This window comes from Furipterus horrens, unplaced genomic scaffold (genome assembly GCF_987537825.1).
Source record: "Furipterus horrens unplaced genomic scaffold, mFurHor1.1.pri manual_scaffold_2, whole genome shotgun sequence".
NCBI classification, from domain to species: domain Eukaryota; kingdom Metazoa; phylum Chordata; class Mammalia; order Chiroptera; family Furipteridae; genus Furipterus; species Furipterus horrens.
This window is the reverse complement of record NW_028327172.1, coordinates 163,019,326-163,038,128: the sequence shown is the minus strand read 5'-3', so window position 1 is coordinate 163,038,128 and position 18,803 is coordinate 163,019,326. Positions and strand designations below refer to the sequence as shown.

Genomic DNA, 18,803 nt, shown 5'->3' with positions numbered 1-18,803 from the left:
TTATTTTTTTTTTTACCATACCAGTGTGACTCATGTAACTATAAATGTATTTTGAATTTAAAAGGTAATCCTGGCCTCCAGATTTAGTTTTAACTGTATGTAGTATTATTGGAAAATAGATTTGTTTATTGTTAGATATTTGCTATACATGGGAAAGGTGAAATGTATTTCTGATTACCTTATTTATATTTTCTCATCACTTTTTTTTCCCCAGTGTTTAGAGGTTCCCAGACTTGATAGAGAAAACCCTTTGGAGGGCTTGGATGATACAAGTCTGTGGATTCCTCAAAGTGAAAATCATGACATTTGGATCAAGACACTGACTTGTGCTTTTTTGGATAGTGGAAGCATAAAAAGTGAAATTCTTCAATTACTAAAGCCAATCTGTGAGGTAAAAAGATACTTGGTCTTGCTTAATCTCTTTCTGTCTTTGCTTTTTTCATTTGCTTTTTCCCTTTAATAGTTTGCCTGTCCCATTCCATTTGGCTCCTGTGTATAGTGTTGCGGTCTATAACATATCTAAAAAGAGAACTGAGGTTGTCTTCCTTATGCAACATCACTATACTCGGCTGTTGTGAATCCATCCAACAGGACATCTTTATGTAGCCACAACTTTATGCAGCGGGTTTCAGCTGTGAGGTAGTTACGTACTGGCTGGGTTCTAAGGGGTACATCAAGCAAATAGTTAAAATTCTGGTCACTGTAAATATTTACATTAAGCAAAAGCCAGCTCTTGTTTTGTTTGTTTCCTCCTTTTTATAAAGTCTTTGTCATTTACTTTCCCTGATATGCTTTCTTGAATGAGAAAGAGAGATGGTGTAGCAATTAGTATTGTATTTTTATTTTTGAAAGTACAGTACAATTTATTTCAATAGAGAGTATGTACCAAATCAAACAAAAAGTATGTTACATGCTTTTATCAAATATGTCATCCAAAACAGCATGCTGATGGTGCTCTATGACTTTAAAAGCTACCTAATTCATAGTACTGCCAACATGATTCACCAGAAATGTGAAAACAAAATATCTGAGAGGTCAAACATCCACCAATTACAGATAACTGGTGAGAAGTGAATATTGTGGTAAGGTTCACTCATTGAAAGTAGTTTACAACACAGTCTTCATTTCTTACAGAAAAAGTGCTAACAGTGAGTCAATCATCAGACTGTCTGTGGTGCTGCACTGCACTCGACCACGTCAGCAGAGCGAAACCCTGATGCACCCACAACTCATTTCTCATTAGTGAGCACACCCAAGATGTTTGTAGAATTCTGACTTTGGGCCAGAAGATAAAATGTTCAAAACATACATTTATGTACACGTCAATTCCTAGTTCCTTAATTTCTCTTTTCCCAAAACTGGACTTTTGCCTTGTCTTTACTTTAACAAGAAATTAGTAATGGTAATCTATAGTCTGTCTTCATATTGTTATGGAGTATTAGCGAGCAAAGAGGACACGAGGCAATTTAGAAGTAAATTTATGGCGTTTATTTACCTGGCCAGGGACGGGTCTTCCCACTTTCAGAAGCAGAAGATGGGAGAGCCGCCCCGCCTTACAGACTAAAAGGTTTTTAAAGGCAACAGAACTATTCCTATGTCCTTGGGGTAACTAGATAACAACAAAAGAGAAAAAAAAATTACACAGGCATGAGAAACTACATATATACATACTTTCTAATTTAGAAGGAACTTCAGCTGATAAATACTTGGCCCGACACTATTCTCATGTCCTTGGGGTAGCCAGATAACAGCTAGAGTCAGCTAGCAAAAGGGGGCTCAAGGTTGCTAGGACACGTGAGCAAAAAATAACCTGCCACTGAGGTAAAACACAAAAGATGGCAAAGAGTAAAAAATAACCCATTACAATATATTCATCACATGTGTGTGGCATGTGATGAATATATGAAGATAGTATTCTGGCAAAAATAAGGTTCAGTACACTTTTAATGTATCAGACATATTAAAGCATTTTTTAGTACTTGGGAGTATACCACAAATAAACATTCAAATTTTATACCCAGAAATTGAGGTTACTAAAAAATAAACATTTTAAAATTACTATTGTAACTCAACACTGAGTTTAGCAAATGTGCAAAAATCAGATTTTCAGCTTTTTTCATTAACTTTGATCCCTATTTCTTCTTATATCAAATGCAAGAACTTCTGTTATTAGTAACACTTTTCAACTTTAACATTTTATTTACAGTAGTGAAATAATTTCATTTGTAGACACTATATGAAAATGGCCTAGACTGGAAATGAGCAATTAACATGGTAACTAACCACATATGTTTTATATAGATATTCTAGGTATGTTTGAATTTCTTTTTAAAAAACACTATCTGGTACACATGTTCTTTGGTATGTTTTTAGCAGTATATTGAATTTCTGGCATATTCATCCATCAATTTATTAAAAGCTTATATAGCAGTAGCATAGAATAAAGTTTGAATTTTTTTTTTTTTTTTTTTTTACTTAAACTATTGATGTGCTTGTGTGTTTTAGGTAAAAGCTGACTTTTGTCAGGCTGTGCTTCCATACTTGATTCATGATATTTTATTACAAGATACAGAAGAATCATGGAGAAATCTGCTTTCTACACACATTCAGGGGTTTTTCTCTAACTCTTTTAGACACTCTTCACAAACAAATAGATCCACAACCCCTGCAAATTTGGATTCAGGTATTCTGTTAAATTTCTCACATTTATACTTTTAATGTCTCATTTCTAGAGAAAGATAGATATGTTTGAATCTTATCAAGATGCTTTATAGGCTTAATTTCATAATCTAATCATTTATTACTTCATTTATAGATTGAGGGTAACAATTGTAGCAAGTTTTCAATGAGATGATGTATATTTAGCACCTAGGATAATACTTGAGTCAGAGTCCCACAGTAAAATGTGGCTATTAGTAATGGAGCAACTAATGGAGCATTCAGTATGTGTCAAGCACTGTGTTTGGCACTTGGCAATATAGATATGAACAAGACACACCCTATATTCTAGCAAAGGGAAAGGCAGCCAAATGTGCAGTCAAATATTATGGCTACTGTTGGAGATATCATGGAATTTTCATATGAAAGCTCTGACTGACTCATTTTTTAAAATCTTTTCTATTACATAATCATATTTATTGTGGAAAGTATAGAAAAATTAAAAATTAACAGAAGTTAATGAAATTACCCATAGTTTTATGATCTAGAATAATGACAGTTAACATTTGGTATGTATTTTTCCAGTTTTTTAATTGGATTATACTTTATTTAATTTTATAACCTAATATTCTTCATGCTACCAAAGTATTTCCTATGCTAAGAAGAGCTCATAGCAGAAATTCCATCAGGAACTCGGTTTACATTACATGTGTATGTATAGTTGAGTACATCATAGGTCAGGTTTTCAAACTTAAATTTCAATAGAAAGAAAAATTTCATAGATCTTTAATGTTAACTTATTCTCTTTAATATAATGTATTAATGTATTTTATGTGCAAACATAAGAATAGGTACAAATTCACTTAATTGTATTTTAAGACCAATGCAATTATAAAGAGAGTATTAATTTAATGTAAATGTCTTCCCAGACTTGACTGGTTACTTTGGCACATGTCATGATTACTCAGTTCTCTCATTTTTTTTTTTTTTCTTTTTCACTTTTACTAGTACAAGTTTAATTTGACATGATGGCAATGGCATTTAGACTTAACTTTACTCTGCTTCATGTTTTACGTGTGTTCTTTTCTAATGGCTAACAGCAATTACAGATCTACTATTTTGAAATAATTAATTACAATTATAAATATAGATATGGGTGCCCATCCTGCAGTTCTCCTGGATTATAAGTTGGTCATGTAAATGGTCCAAAATATGCTGATATGAATTTTCTTTAGACCATTGTAATGAAAGTCCTAGAATAAAAATTCTCAGAGACTTTGAAAAGTATCTAGAATATATCTCCTTTTGTTAATCTGGGAAGCACAGGTATAAATAATTCACAGTTACCAGTAAGCACTTAAACATTAAATATTACATAATTAAAAGTGGTATTAAACACAATTTTATTGTTTACCAAGTGTAATATAATCAGTACCTATGATAACCTGACACATTTATTATTATGAACATGGCCAAGACTTTTTTTTTCACGTTTATCATTTATACATGCACATTTAAGTACGCACATTTAAAGACAAAATCAGCCAGTTTTATTTCTGTTTAGAATGCTGATCTTTTCATTGCCTTAACTGCAAATTCAAACTTTACATGTAAAATTCTGTTATTGAAAAGGAAAGTAAATATAGATTTCATTAAATTAATTGGTTTATCTTTTCTGATCTCCATAAGTCTCACTGCCTTCACTTGAATGTTCTGTGTGCATCTCATACTCAACTTTCAAAAGGGAAACTTACCATCTTCGTTCTCTTCCCCCAGCCTGCTTCTCTAATGTCTGCCTCTTCAGGGAATGACATGCAGTTGCTTAAGCCAGTAATCACTCACATGACTCAGCTGATTACCAAATCCTGCCAAATCTGTTATCAATAACTTTAGTTCATGTATTTCTCTTTGTCCCCATGTCCTTACTGCTTTACATCTCTCTGGTTCAGCCATATTGAAATTCTTTAAGTCAATTCTCCAAGTTCTTTCTTTTTCCAGTCATCTTGGGTAGTATAGCTGTTGCCTGGAACACTGTCCTTTCCTCCTCTCCTGCTGGACCATCACTCTTCTTTCAGATCTCAGTTTTTCTGTGAAACTTTTTCTGTTGAATGTATGTTCCTTTCTATGTTCCTCTATGGTATTCTAAACTTTTTCTATTATAGTATTTATCACGTTGTATTAAGAGTTTCTCAGGCTATTTAATGAGTTCTAGGTGGTGAGAAATAGTCTGTCTCATTCATAATTTTATACTGTATCTAAACATGAAAGATCCTAAATAAATATTTATTGTATTAATGAATTAGGCACCTTTGGAAGCAAAATTAAATTAAAATTAATTTCTAGTTTTATTAAGCACAGTAGTTTCTTTTAAAAGAAAAAGAATGCCATTAAATTTTATTTATTAATTCATATTTATTAAGGACTAATTTTGTGCTAGGTACTGTCCACCAGAACTTTTTTTAGTTTAGAGGAAGTTAGACACACACATCAAAAGAAGAATGTGATTGAGAAAGTCCACCTGGGACTGAAAGGAGGTATCTTTGCTTGTTTGTCAGAGCCAGAGCACTTCTCCTGGTGGTGCTTGGGTAAAAAGTCACAAAGAACAATGCTTGCTGTTGTGGACTACTTGAGGAGACAGAAGAGGTAATTAATGAATACTTCTTTTTGAGTTTGGGGATTTGGAAGTGTAACTTGTTACTCTTCAGTGAATTTTAACATGATTATTTGAAGTGATGTGGCTGCAAAGTGCTGTATTTAATTTGTGTGATGCTTATACCTCCCTGTAATAATCCCTGTTTAGGGTAGTACTTCAGTTAAATCAGTGTCAGGAACTCTATTCTAGTCCTAACAGTACCAGTAACAATGTTATCTTTGCTAAATCACATATCCTTTGAGGCTTTATTATATTTTATCTACAAAGAGATGGGAAAGAAATAATTTATGTTCCAGGTTATATTCAGTTGCATTACTTTTCACTTTCGTTTTAGCTCATAATAGTAACTACATTATCTAAAAGTCTCCTTTATGTACCTTTATTATAAGATATGTTTCTTTTGTCCACTGAAAAACAGTATCAACTAGTTGTTTCGTCACCAAAAAGGATTTATTTCAGGAAAACAAAGGGTTGCAACTCTGCATGCAGACATGGCAACCCACTTGCATACACTGCACAGTGTGGAGAGGTGTTTACAGAAGGGAAATTGAAGTTAAGGGGAGAGGTAGTTACCACCTTGGAGTTTTAGTGTCACCATAGAGTCCCTTTAGGACTCTCGCAATGACATAGAGTGTGAGAGCTCCTGCCACAGGCCCTCCTGACATACCATGTTGATATAGCTATCACTTTACTGTGCATGATGGTCCTCAAAATCTATGGTGCTATGTGGTAATACTATGCTATGGCAGCATTTATTTTCTTGTTTTTGATTAATTGTTTTACAATACAGTGCATTTGTTCCTATTATTTCTCAAGAGATTTTTAACAGCGATTGCAGGAATTACTTGAGTGAGTTAGGTGTCTGATCTGTACTGCTCCAGTGTTGACAGTACTTGGAAGAAATAATGTAGTAAACCTATAACTTAAGGAGGTAGGAATTGATGTCTCATGAGAGTTTATTGTGGTTGTGGCAGTAGTTGATAAAAGTATGGGTGGAAGAGGTGGGGAAAAAGTGGAAAATTGCTTAACCTAAATACATTTTCGTTTTAAAAATTATTTCTCTATATCCTCCTCATACCATTCTACTCCATTCTTAGAAAAGGAAGTGTTAGGCCTCTCAGTGTCTGTTTCTAGTTGGAGAGTTATTGATTCCCCTTATTGTTTTGTAACAGATTCTATTCTGAGAAAGCTTATTAGAAGCTTTACAGCTGGAAGCATCTCTTTTCTTGGTGTTAGGAGGCAGGTTCACCTTTCAATCATTCATTTCAGATTTATTATTGCAGTAGAATGGTGTTAACATTGGTAAGACTTGGAGAAGATAAAAATTCTTAATACTTGGGGTTTTTTTTATTTGCCTTTTTGTATTTTTTCCTATTACCACTTTTACTCCTTATACCAACCTACCCCTCATGCAGTCATCACACTGCTGTCCATGTCCATGAGTCCTTTTTCCTTTTTGCTTACCCTCTTCACCCCCTAACCCCCTGCACCCAAGTTGTCAGCCTACTCTCTATCTATGAGCCTGTCTCTGTTTTGCTTGTTAGATGCGGATCAAGCAATTAAATTGTATGATCCTCAGAGTAGGTGATCCTGCTGGATTTTGGGAGTTTTTTGATCCAGCTATAATTGAACATAGCCATATTCTATTCTAAAACCAGTGCTCTAACCATTACTGTGTCACATCTCTATAATATCATTTTTGAAAAAGGAAATATCTGTGATCCCTTTCACTTCTGGCCTACTGTTACCACGGGGGAAAGTTTTTATTAAATAACCCAACCTAGACAAAAAAACTAAGGAGAAAATGAGCTGCAAATAGGGAAGACATTTAACTATGTGTTAGAAGAAACAGTATTTTCATTAAATGGGCCATTAAGAAAGATTTGTGTATGTCTTATTACTTATTCAATGCAGCCTATTCTTAGCTTATAACCATGGATTCCTTGGTGAAGGGGAAGTATGAACCTCAAGTTTATATGGGGTGATAGCTGTAGCTTTCATCATATTTTCTAAGGGATGTGTGATCCAAAAAAGAGTGACAGATAATGACAGATAGGGCTTTTCAGCCATGTTATCTTAGTTGTTTATAGCTACAGTCAGCCCTTCATATCCCCAGGTGTCATATCAGCAGGTTCCACATTTGCATATTCAACAACTGCATATCAAAAATATTTTTTTTTAAATTTTACATTATTGCTGACATGTAATACGTAGTTAGGTGTAGGATGTTTGCATCTGTACTGAACATGTACAGACATTTTTCTTGACATTATTCCCTAAACAATCAATACAGGATAACAACTATTTACATAGTATTTTCATTGTGTTAAGTATTTTAACTAATCTGGAGATGATTTAAAGTATATGGAAGGATTTGCATAGTGTATATGCAAGTGATACACCGTGTTATGTTAGGTACTTGAGCATCTGTGAATTTTGGTATCTGCATGGGGTCCTAGAACCATCCTCTATAGATACCAAGGGATGACTGTATACATTGGGGAAATATGGTTTTTGGTTATTTGAATGTAATTTTTATTTTTAACATTACTTGCTAACATTGTATTTTATATCAACATACTTTGGAAATGACTTCATTTAGAAATTTTCTTTAGATCTTCTTCAGGAACAGTGTTTGATGATGCTTTCTGGCTGGAATTGAATTATCTAGAGGTTGCCAAGGTAGCTCAGTCTTGTGCTGCTCACTTTACCGCATTGCTCTACGCAGAAATCTATGCAGATAAGAAAAACATGGATGATCAAGAGAAAAGGTAAAGGAAAATTTTTAAAACTGATGTTGACATTGTTTCAATAAATTTATTTATTAAAGATTTTTGTCCTCACTTCCCCATTTAACTGTTTTAGATAGAAATTTTCTAGTTTTTAAAGAGAAATGATAATATTTTCAAAAGAAATGAGTAATTCTGTTCTGGAATAAGTAGGGATGTTTATTACTGAAGTATTGTAAAAATCATACAGATAATGGGCTATTGGCAGAGACCATACTTCTTTTTCCCTGTATTCCCCATAGCAATGAGCATTGGAAACTTAATATAAGTAACTATTTTTCAGATAGTTGAGTGATTCTCTGATTTAAGTTAAATTAAATTTACCACTGTTCCCTCAGCTTAGTCAAGACCCATTTTACTAGTTGACTGAGAAGTAATGTAACTGATTTCTTTCTGGGACTACATCACTTTCATAACTGTGTGTGTTATTTGTATTTCTAATACTTTAATTTGCTTTTCCTCTGAGTTAGAACTCTCACAAGAATTTAATAAATATAGTCCTAGATTATAGTGAAAAACAAAAAACAGCCAAGAAAGTTCAAGAGTAAAAAATACAGTTTATTATCCCAACTGCCCTCCTCAAATGTGTTTTCAGTTGAAATAGCCTAGTGATTTTTTTTTCCACTAGAAAATCTCTTTATGTTACAAAATTAAAATGGCAAATATGTATTATATTTATAAATTTCTCATGCTTGCTCATATAATTTCTTATTTGGATTGTCATTAAGTTGGAAGTAGTTTTGTTTTTAAATTGGAAAACTAGCAACCAGAAAACAGATCCTAGTCCAAACATAATTAATTAAGAAGACTAGAATTGATTTCTGAACTCTCTGGTTTAGTATTTAATTTCTACTTTCCAGTTGAAAACAGGTAAAAACCTACAATAGGTAGATTATGTGTATAATATGTCATTGATATATGTTCACAATCATTGTGGATTTCCTGTGAAGACCAGTATGTTGTACTTCATATATTGAGTAAGAAATTGGTTATTGCCTATTCTCACAGTCTTTACATTTTGAATCAGGGCCTATATACTTGGAGTAGTAATTATAATCTAAAAATGCTTTAGAACCTTTGTTCCGTAGAATAATATTTCTTGCTAATCTGTAGTGTGTAACTGAGATCTTCTATGAGTATAAATAAAAGAACCTTTAATTTGAGAGTAGGTGATTATATAGAATGTGGCAAATGTTTGCAAAATTAATTGTCTAACAAACAGGAGTGCCTCGATTTTATTTTGGTTAACTTTAGAAGATAGTGTCTGACAGATATACAGTGCTTGCTGTTTGCTTTAAAACACTTAGTTTTGCTTCCCTCCCCCACCCCCAGATGCCTGTTGGGAAAGGCAGGGCAAACAGAGATCTGAGGTGTATAGCGAGAAGGAAATGCCAGTTTTGTTCAGTAACTCAGTTGAATTGAGACAGTGTTTTTAAGGTGATCAGGAGAAGAATAAAGAAAACGCAGATGAACAGTTTACAAACACTGTGAAAGAAATGAATTGCTCTCTTCATTTTTTTATTCAAGTTATTTTATACCAAAATGTCTCCATAATAGGTATTCAAAAATACATACTAGTTTTATTTACTTGTAACTTGCTCCTGAAAAAGTATGAGATATCAAAGGTTAGTATCCATAATTTTTTAGAAAGATGTCTAAAGTTCTTTAGACCACAGGTATCATTAGTTCACAAGCTCAGTCATTTTAGTGCTCCTAACAGAAGTCCTAGGGACTCCATTTTTATCTGGATGAATTACAGTTTTAGAGTTAGAGTCATAACCTCTAACACTATCTTTCCTACTTTCTAAATTTCACCTCTATAAACTTCTTTCTGTATGACTTGCCAATAAGGAAAATCTATGTACTTTCTATGTAGAAGGGGTATAGGGCAAAGCAGAGTGTTGTCAGTACTTTTATGTCAGTCAGTGGTCTCTGGCCCATCCCTCCCTACTCCCTCCAAGAGATAATCTTATCTTCTGTTTTGTGTTCATCATTGGCTTAGATGGTATTGTTATGTGAGTATGAACCCATAAATATATTTTAGTTTTCATTATTTTTGAGCTTTATAAGAAATTACATGTATTTTCTACAACCAGTTTTTTCATTTAATATTTTTGTAAGATTTTATTTATGTTGTTTGTTGCTTTAGTTCATTGATTTGTCTCTGCCACATAGAGTACCAGTGGGAGAATATGCCACAATGAATTTGCCCCTTCCCTTGTTAATGATATGTACCTAAGTGTAGAATTACTACGTGGCAGGATATGTAAGTTTTCAACCTTATAGGATAATGCCAAATTCTTTTTTCCAGTTTGCATACCGATTTGCTTACTTCTCATGAGTGTGGTTTGTTAGGAAATGGATCAGTAGGAAGCCTTCCATTTGAAGAAAGGAGGAAACCAAAGTACAACTATTTGTAGTTTGGGTGAAAAGGGTAAAGAAGAAACTGGAATAAGTTTATAGATAAATAATAGAGGTACTGTCACATATTTTATAGACACTGTGTAAGGTGGTTTGATTTTAGAATTGAAATTACAGGAATGGCTATCATTTAAATACATGGTTTAAAGCTAAGGCCTTGGAGCAGACAAATCTGGGTTCTAATCCTTACTATCACTTAATGAGTTTAATAATCTTGTATGTAGATTTCTCAGTACTTAATATCATCAGATGTCTAAATTTTTGCCAATTATCAGGTGTTAAGTGGTGTTTAGTGTGATCTTAATTTGTGTGCCTGTGATTATTAATGAGCTTGAACTTTAGGTAAAACCACCGGCAAAACAGTTAGGAACTGCTCTATTTTTAAACAAGCCTGTCTATATAAATAAACATATTTTGGCATATAGTTTTTCCATATATGACCTTGTCATTAAAATGAAATCCTCATTGAAAAATTAATATTCACAAGTTTTTTCTTTATTCTAGGCTTAAATGCAATTATGTTTTAAGGTATAAATCGTTCACTGTTTTATTTGTTGCCTTTGTTCATTTTTTCATCAAAGTCTATAATATATGTATTCACAAACATCAAAATAGTATTTTCTCATTAAAAGAAGTATTCTGTGACAAACAGAAATCCTATATTTGATGAGGGAAGCCAAAGTACAACTATTTCAAACCTGAGTGAAAAAAGTAAAGAAGAAACTGGAATAAGTTTACAGGTAAATGTTATAGGCCCCATTTGTGATAATATTTATTTTATACTTTGGATTATTATGCTATAAAGGCTGTATTGATGTTATTTAATTTTCTAACTGACATTATTTTTGGACTGTGTCACGTTCACAAATTCATGGTTTGCAGCTTAGGATTCGGAGTAAACAAAGTTAAGTTTTAATCCTAACTATCACTGAGTTCTAATTCTGACTGTCCCTAAATTGTATAATTTTGCATCAATTTTTTAACTTTTTAACCTTGAGTTCTTTTTTTAGGGAAGATTAACATAAAACTACCTTCGTCCTACAGTAACTTATGCATATATTTTCTGCCACAGAACCCTGTTTATTTTCTGTATAGCACTTAAAATTTTTAATTAGAAACTTAATTGTTTATTTATTTATTATATGTCATATCTCGGGGAAAACTGCTTTTCTATAAATTAGTTAATATCTACTCTTAAAGTGGCCTATTCTTATTGAATTTCTTGAGACAACTCACTCTTCTGAAATGACAGGTTCAGCTGCTTCACGTTGCCTAAACTTCTGATCTCTTTGCACTTGCTTTTAGCTTGCCTCCTACTTCTGAAGAAAACAGGCGACATTCATAAGAAATCTCTCCTTAACATACTATCAGACATAGAAATCTCCATTGCTGCTCCCATTGGAAACCTTCCCTCTAGATAAATTGGAGAAACAGTTTTAAGACTAATCCTTCTTCCTGTGCTTTGTTTTCATCAACTGTTTTGCACAAGATTATTATTTCTCTCAACACAACCAAACATTTTAAAACTTTTTTTATTAAAAGCATTTTTCTTCAGCCTAACAGGATATTATCTTTCTAGTCCCAATGTTCTCTCTTTTTTTTTAAGTGTCTCTGTTTCCTCTTTTTTCCACTCTCCACTGAAGTAGCCCTATCTAATGTCACCTATACACTTCATGCTATTAAGTCTGGTGGTCACCTTTCATTCAGCGTGTTTCTTAGTGTTTAATTAACACATAACACCATCAACCATGTCTTGCTCATAATATATATTATCTTTTTTATCTTATTTTTAAGTATATTTTATTGATTAGTTGTTAGAGATGTCCCAGATATTTTTTCCCTTTGCTCCCCTCCGCCCAGTACCCTCCTTCCCTCCAGCAGTCCCACCCCACTTAGTTTATGTCCATGGGTCGTGCATATAAGTTCTTTGGCTTCACCCTTTCCTATATTATTCTTAACTTCCCCCTGTCTATTTTGTACCAACCAATTATGCTTCTTAATCCCTGCACCATTTCACCATTTCTCCCCTTTCCCCCTCCCAGCTGATAACCCTCCAAATGATCCCCATACCTATAATTCTGTTCTGTTCTGGTTTGCTTAGTTGGACTTTGTTTTTATTTTTTAGATTCAGTTGTTGAAGGTTGTGAGTTTGTTATCATTTTAATGTTCATAATTTTAATCTTTTTCTTAAATAAGTCCCTTTGACATTTCATATAATAATTGCTTGGTAATGATGAACTCCTTCAGCTTTACCTTGTCTGGGAAGCACTTCATCTGCCCTTCCATTCTAAATGATAGCTTTGCTGGATAGAGTAATCTTGGTTGTAGCTCCTTGCTTTTCATCACATAGAATACTTCTTGCCAGTCCCTTCTTGCCTGCAAAGTGTCCTTTGAGAAATCGGCTGATAGTCTTATAGGTGACCCTTTGTAGGTAACTCTCTGCTTTTCTCTTGCTGCTTTTACTATTGTTTGTGTCTTGAACCTGTGGCATTTTAATGATGATGTGTCTTCGTGTGGTCCTTTTTGGGTCTAGCTTGTTTGCAACTCTCTGTGCTTCCTGAACTTGTATGCCTATTTCCTTCATCACATTTGGGGAAGTTTTCCTTCATTATATTTTCACATAAGATTTCAATTTCTTGCTCTTCCTCTTCTCCTTCTGGGACCCCTGTGATTCAGTTATTGACATGTTTAAAGTTGTCCCAGAGGTTCCTAAGCCTCTCCTTATTTTTTTCAATTCTTGTTTCCTCATTCTGTATTAGTTGACTGTATTTTTTTTTGTTTGTTTTTTGCATGACAAAGAGTCTTTACTTTTAAATGATTATCAGTACAGCGAGTAATAACATGTAACAGTTCTTAAATTCTATCAGCTAGTAATTGATTAAGAGATACTAAAAGCAACTCCAATAATCATACTAGTATTCATTGTTCTGACCTTAGCCAGAAAGGACTATTTTAAGGCTGGCTGCTGCTTTACACAGGTTATAAACAGCTATTTACTACTTTTTCATAGATGAAGCCCCTGACCTTCAAGAAAGTTTTAGGGAAAAAAAAATTTAATCCCTTTCTTTCTTTAAGAAAAAAAAAAAAAGTGTTATTATATCTAAGAAAGAAAAAATTAGTATCGTCATATACATGTATGTTGCTTGAGCAAAAGGCATAGAAAAAAAAAGACAATGGATACCCATTAAATTTCTAAGAAATAGGAGGTAAAAAGATGAAATCTCTGGATAAGCTCTAACTTTACATAAAGAAACTAGATTTTCTGTTCTCAAAAAGTAAAAAGGACCTACTATGTAATACACAGAAATAATTTAATGCCTTTCCACAGTAATATAACTCAAGCTTGGGAAAAGCTTCATGTTCCATGAAGGCATCTAAAATGCCAATCCACGGAACAGGTGCTCCTTCTTCTTCTCCTATCCATTTATGCGGTAGTTCTCATGGATTTCTGGCCGGATGTTGCAGACAAGGGTCAAGAGGTTGTCCAGGACTTCATCCCTGTTCTGCTGGAAGTAGGTCTGGAGAACAGTCATCTTCTCCTGGGTGTCCTTCTCCACTTCGGTGCTGCAACTGCCGTGGGACCCCAGAGCCGCAGCTTCCTTGGCTTTGAACTCCTTCTCCCTCTGCAGGCGGTACTGCTCAATTTCAGCTTGCACCTCTTCTTTGGCCTGCTTCAGCCTCCAGTTCTTTCGCTTGCGGGCCTCGGACACCTTCTCAGTGGCCCGCTTCTCAGCCTGGAGCAGCTGCTGGATGCCCTGCAACTGGCTGGCCATGACGGCGGTGGCCCAAAAGCCTCGGTGCATGGCCTAAATCCCCTCCTCCGCTCCACCGTCTAGTTGACTATTTTTTTCTTCCTTATGTGCCAAAGCATTGATTTGAACCCCGGTTTCCTTCCCTTCACCATTGGTTTTGTGTGGATTTTCCTTTGTTTCATTTAGCATAGTCTTCACTTCTTCCCTTATGCATTTGCCGTACGTAAGCATATCTGTCAAGCCTGTGAGCATCTTTATCACCAGTGTTTTGAACTTCTATGTTAGGTTGGCTCTCTCCTTATCGATTAGTTCTCCCACTGGAACCTTGATTCTTTCCCTCTTTTGGGCCATACTTCTCTGTCTTCCTATCTTAAAAGACTTCTGTGTTTGTTTGCCTCTGTGTCTTAGGTAGAGCTATCACACCTGCCTGGATGAGTATTTCTCCTTTATAGCTTTGTTGGACTTCCATGCAGCTCATTTTTCTGAAACTTCTGGTTGTGTCTAGCTTTGAGGTAGTTGTATTCCTTCTTAGTTGTGGAGGGAGACACAGTGTGTCTGTCTAGGTCTCTATTTTGGCCGTAAGTCCTTTTTGCTTTTTTATAGTCCTATCCTCTTTTGAAGAATATTTGGAATGTTTTCTGTGTACCAGGCACTGAGATAGACTTGAGTTCTGAATAGTCCAACACTGAGGGTTTCATTTTATGTTTATGAATTGAAACAGGTTTTATGATTACAGAATAATGCCAATATCAATGAATTTTTGTTCAGGAAGTAGTCTCTGGAGCAAGCATTTAGCCAGTTAAACTGCCCGAAGAATTTTCTATGCAATACACTTTCCACCTGTTTCTTTTTTATATATACTTTAAAAGATTTTATTTTTTCATTTTTAGTGAGAGAGGGGACAGAAGGGAAAAAGAGAGGGAGAACAACATCGATTGGTTGCCTCTTGCACACCCCTAACCAGGGACCTGGCCCACAACCCAGGCACGTGCCCTGACTGGGAATCGAACCAGCGTCCTTTTGGTTCACAGGCCTGGTACTCAATGCACTGAGCCATACCAGCCCAGTTTCCAGCTTTTTCAATTTTTATTTTACCAAGATGACTTAAGCTGAATAAATTTTTATATCTGTAAATTTTAAAGGAAAAAAATGGGTTGTCAAACCACTTCTTTATTTAGGACACATTTTACCAGTTATAATATAATGCATTTTTTAGTATTCTTTCCAAGAAAGTTTCATGGCCTTTATTTTTATCCAGTTTCATTTCAAGAGTCAGACTTGCTGCAGAATGTCATTTTCCCATCTGTAATTTTAGCTGTTGTTTTTTGAATGATGATTTTTGCATGTATTAAAAGTCTGGTTGGTTGGGATTTATTTTCTAATTCATGAAATTTCTTGCTACTCTTCTCAGATATCACATGGTCATTTTTGTCTGGGATCTTACTGGGATGCTAACCAAATCTTTAATATTTATTTCAGTATCATATTTTACTTTATAACATAGCATTTAGAATTGGGATTTACATATTGGTAGATTTCCAATTTACTAAATTCTTAAAGTGTTGGTTTTTTCGTCCAATTTTTGTTATTTCCCTTGTTTTTAGGATCTACTCTTAGAAATCTACAGAAGTATTGGAGAGCCAGATAGTCTGTATGGCTGTGGTGGAGGGAAAATTCTACAACCCCTGACTAGGTAAATTGCATTTTCTAGGTAGCGGTATTATAATTCTGTTTGTAAAGGAGTTGCATGCATGTGGAACTTACAACTATTTTGAAATCTTAATTTTAGACTACGAACATATGAACATGAAGCAATGTGGGAGAAAGCCCTAGTAACATATGACCTTGAGTCAGCAATCTCTTCAAGTACTCGCCAGGCAGGAATAATTCAGGTATATTATGTGTACATATATACATATGTATATTTGTTGTCATTGTTGTTTTCTGCTTTGGTAAAGCACTACAAGTGTAATGCTGAGATTAGTTCACTATGTTGGTAGAATATTTGCATAGCCAAATAAATTGTAGGTATTCAGGATAAGACTGAAAATCACCTGTTTTTCAGGCACTGGCCTAAATAGTCAGAGGAATGTACAGATAAATTGGACAGGTCACACTGACCTAGAAGATAGTGTAGATTTGTTGGTCATGAACATTTTATTTAACAGAAGGAGACATTCCTTGACTGTGTACAATGTGCCAGGTACTGAATTAAGTCCTTCACCTGATAGTCTCATGTAAACTCTTTCTAATAGTTTGCATTAGAGTTGGGCCCTGAAGATTTTGTTTCTATTACTGCCTAATATTCCCTAAGCATTCTTCCACCAAATATTAGAGTCCTATGAGCCCTCTCTTAGTGTTTTGGGGGAACATAGCAACCAATATTTCAGAATTTACAGTGATATATGGTGCACTACGAAGATTTTTTTAAAGTTTTCATGTTTGTTATTTTTTGTTTCTCTAAAGTAAGTAATTTTTGGTTACTTACTTCTTCTTAACTCCAACTCAGGCCTTACAGAATTTGGGACTCTGCCACATTCTTTCTGTGTATTTGAGAGGATTAGATCATGAAAATAAAGAGTGGTGTGCTGAACTACAGGAACTTCATTACCAGGCAGCATGGAGGAATATGCAATGGGACCATTGCGTTTCTGTTAAGTAAGAAGAACTCTGACAACTTTAGTCATCATTTCTCTGGTTATAAACAATACACTTTTTAGCTATTGCTCTATGAATGTAACAGGACTTTTTTTTTAATGTGTTTGAGATCTTGCAATCTATAGATATGTCTAAATGCTTAAATGAATGTCCCTAGGCTTGAATTTCACTCTCTTCCATTAGTGTAAATCTACCCCCACCCCTAAGTGTAATTGAAAATAGAAATACAAAACATATTTTCTCATAAGAGTTTTCTCACTTATTTTATAAATCTAAAGAAAAATATAGGCATTTTTCTTCTGACTTCCTGCTGCAAACATTTTAGTTATTCAGATAGCACTTTCATTGGCTTAATGGTACACAAAAGACTGTTTATCTTTATTCATGATATATTTCTTTTCATCAAACAATGCTGCTAAATTACACAGGAAGATAACATTTAAAACCTATATTGTAAGAGCACCGTGATTTCTGAATGAAAAGCCAAATAATTAAAGCTTTTATATTTTTGTTAAAAAGCCTTTGAAGATGTGAACACCAAAATATTAAATTATATTAACTGTATGTTTAACTGCCTTCATAGTTAAAAAACTTTTTTGTTCATTGGAGTGACTTTCAAATTTCAGACAATTAGATTGCTCTACAATTAGAAATACGCTTTCATGTTTTTTAAATATTTTAGTCTGTGAGCTGTTCCTTCCTGCCTCTGTAAATCACCGTATATTGTTCTTCCCTTTGCCACCTCTGTTTCAGCCACATAGGCCTTCTCTGTTTCTTCATGAGGCCAGGCTCTCCCTACCTCATGGCCTTACTTACTTGTGTCTTCTTTTCTCCCATTATCCCATATGTGTGGCTTCTCATTATTAAGATTCTAGCTTAATAATGTCACATCTCAGAAAGACCTTTCCTGACAACCCATTCTAATGTAGTTATTTTATTCTCTTATTCTATTTTAAATCTCTTCATTTTCCATATTACTACCTGATGCTTTTCTTGTTTATTGTGCATCTTCTGCTAACCAGAACATAAACTCCATGAGAATGGAGACCTGATCTGACTTGTCTGCACCTAGAACCAGGTGCTTAGTTTCTGGCACATGGTAGGTTTTTATTGAATAGATATGTGAGAATATAGCATAGTTAGAACCAGGCACAGTATGTCAGAATTATTTTTTTGCTTGAAGTTTTAAATTATCTAATTCTTTGTATTACTGAAATTTCTAGAAATGCAGTTTTTAAAATGGATAAATCTTAATTATAGTTTGAAAATTTTGTCTCTTGGAGTAATTATTTGTACATGCATATTTTAAGAGTTTTTGTTTTTAAATGCATTTTTCTTTTATTTTGAAAATTATCTCACAGCAAAGGAATAGGATCCAGTTACCACGAATCATTGTACAATGCTTTGCAGTCTCTAAGAGACAGAGAATTCACCACATTTTATGAAAGTCTCAAATATGCCAGGTACTATTAAAAGAAAGGTAATGTATTTTAACATTTAATGTCATGGCTGCTTTTCTGAAAACTTGACAAATGATTTCAATGTAAGGATTTGCACTGGTGAAGGAATAAGGACTTGGTGGCTATTGTGAGGTTGTACCCTTGACATTTCTACCCTCCTCTCAAAATAATTTTCTATGTAATAAAAATTCGTATGAAATAGTGGTTGAAACTGAAACAATGCAAATGGGGGACAATATCCAATATTTAACATTTTCATAGTTTTTGCTTATCTGAGAAATGAGTGCTCAGCTGAAGTTTTATCTTTTGCCATATGTTTTTATAAGAATTGTGGATGTGTGTATCTTAATTATTTTCTGTCTTGCAAAAGTATCCTATGTTTTTTATTTTTATTTTTTTATTTATTTTTTAC

At 34.1% G+C, this 18,803-nt stretch overlaps 1 protein-coding gene and 1 pseudogene across 1 annotated transcript in view; one reads left to right on the top strand and one right to left on the bottom strand.

The window, feature by feature from the left end:
* The window catches only part of LOC150019847 (serine-protein kinase ATM-like), a 174,450-nt gene that overhangs the window by 101,025 nt on the left and 54,622 nt on the right, over positions 1–18,803 (top strand). Inside the window, exons 36-44 of the mRNA XM_090266710.1 lie at positions 215–391; positions 2,506–2,683; positions 5,214–5,301; positions 7,927–8,082; positions 11,174–11,261; positions 15,878–15,966; positions 16,063–16,165; positions 16,783–16,931; positions 18,293–18,394. Coding sequence (XP_090122836.1) covers positions 215–391; positions 2,506–2,683; positions 5,214–5,301; positions 7,927–8,082; positions 11,174–11,261; positions 15,878–15,966; positions 16,063–16,165; positions 16,783–16,931; positions 18,293–18,394 — 1,130 coding nt within the window. The remainder of the gene's footprint in view (positions 1–214; positions 392–2,505; positions 2,684–5,213; positions 5,302–7,926; positions 8,083–11,173; positions 11,262–15,877; positions 15,967–16,062; positions 16,166–16,782; positions 16,932–18,292; positions 18,395–18,803) is intronic.
* LOC150019849 (V-type proton ATPase subunit G 1 pseudogene) lies at positions 13,725–14,294 on the bottom strand (annotated as a pseudogene).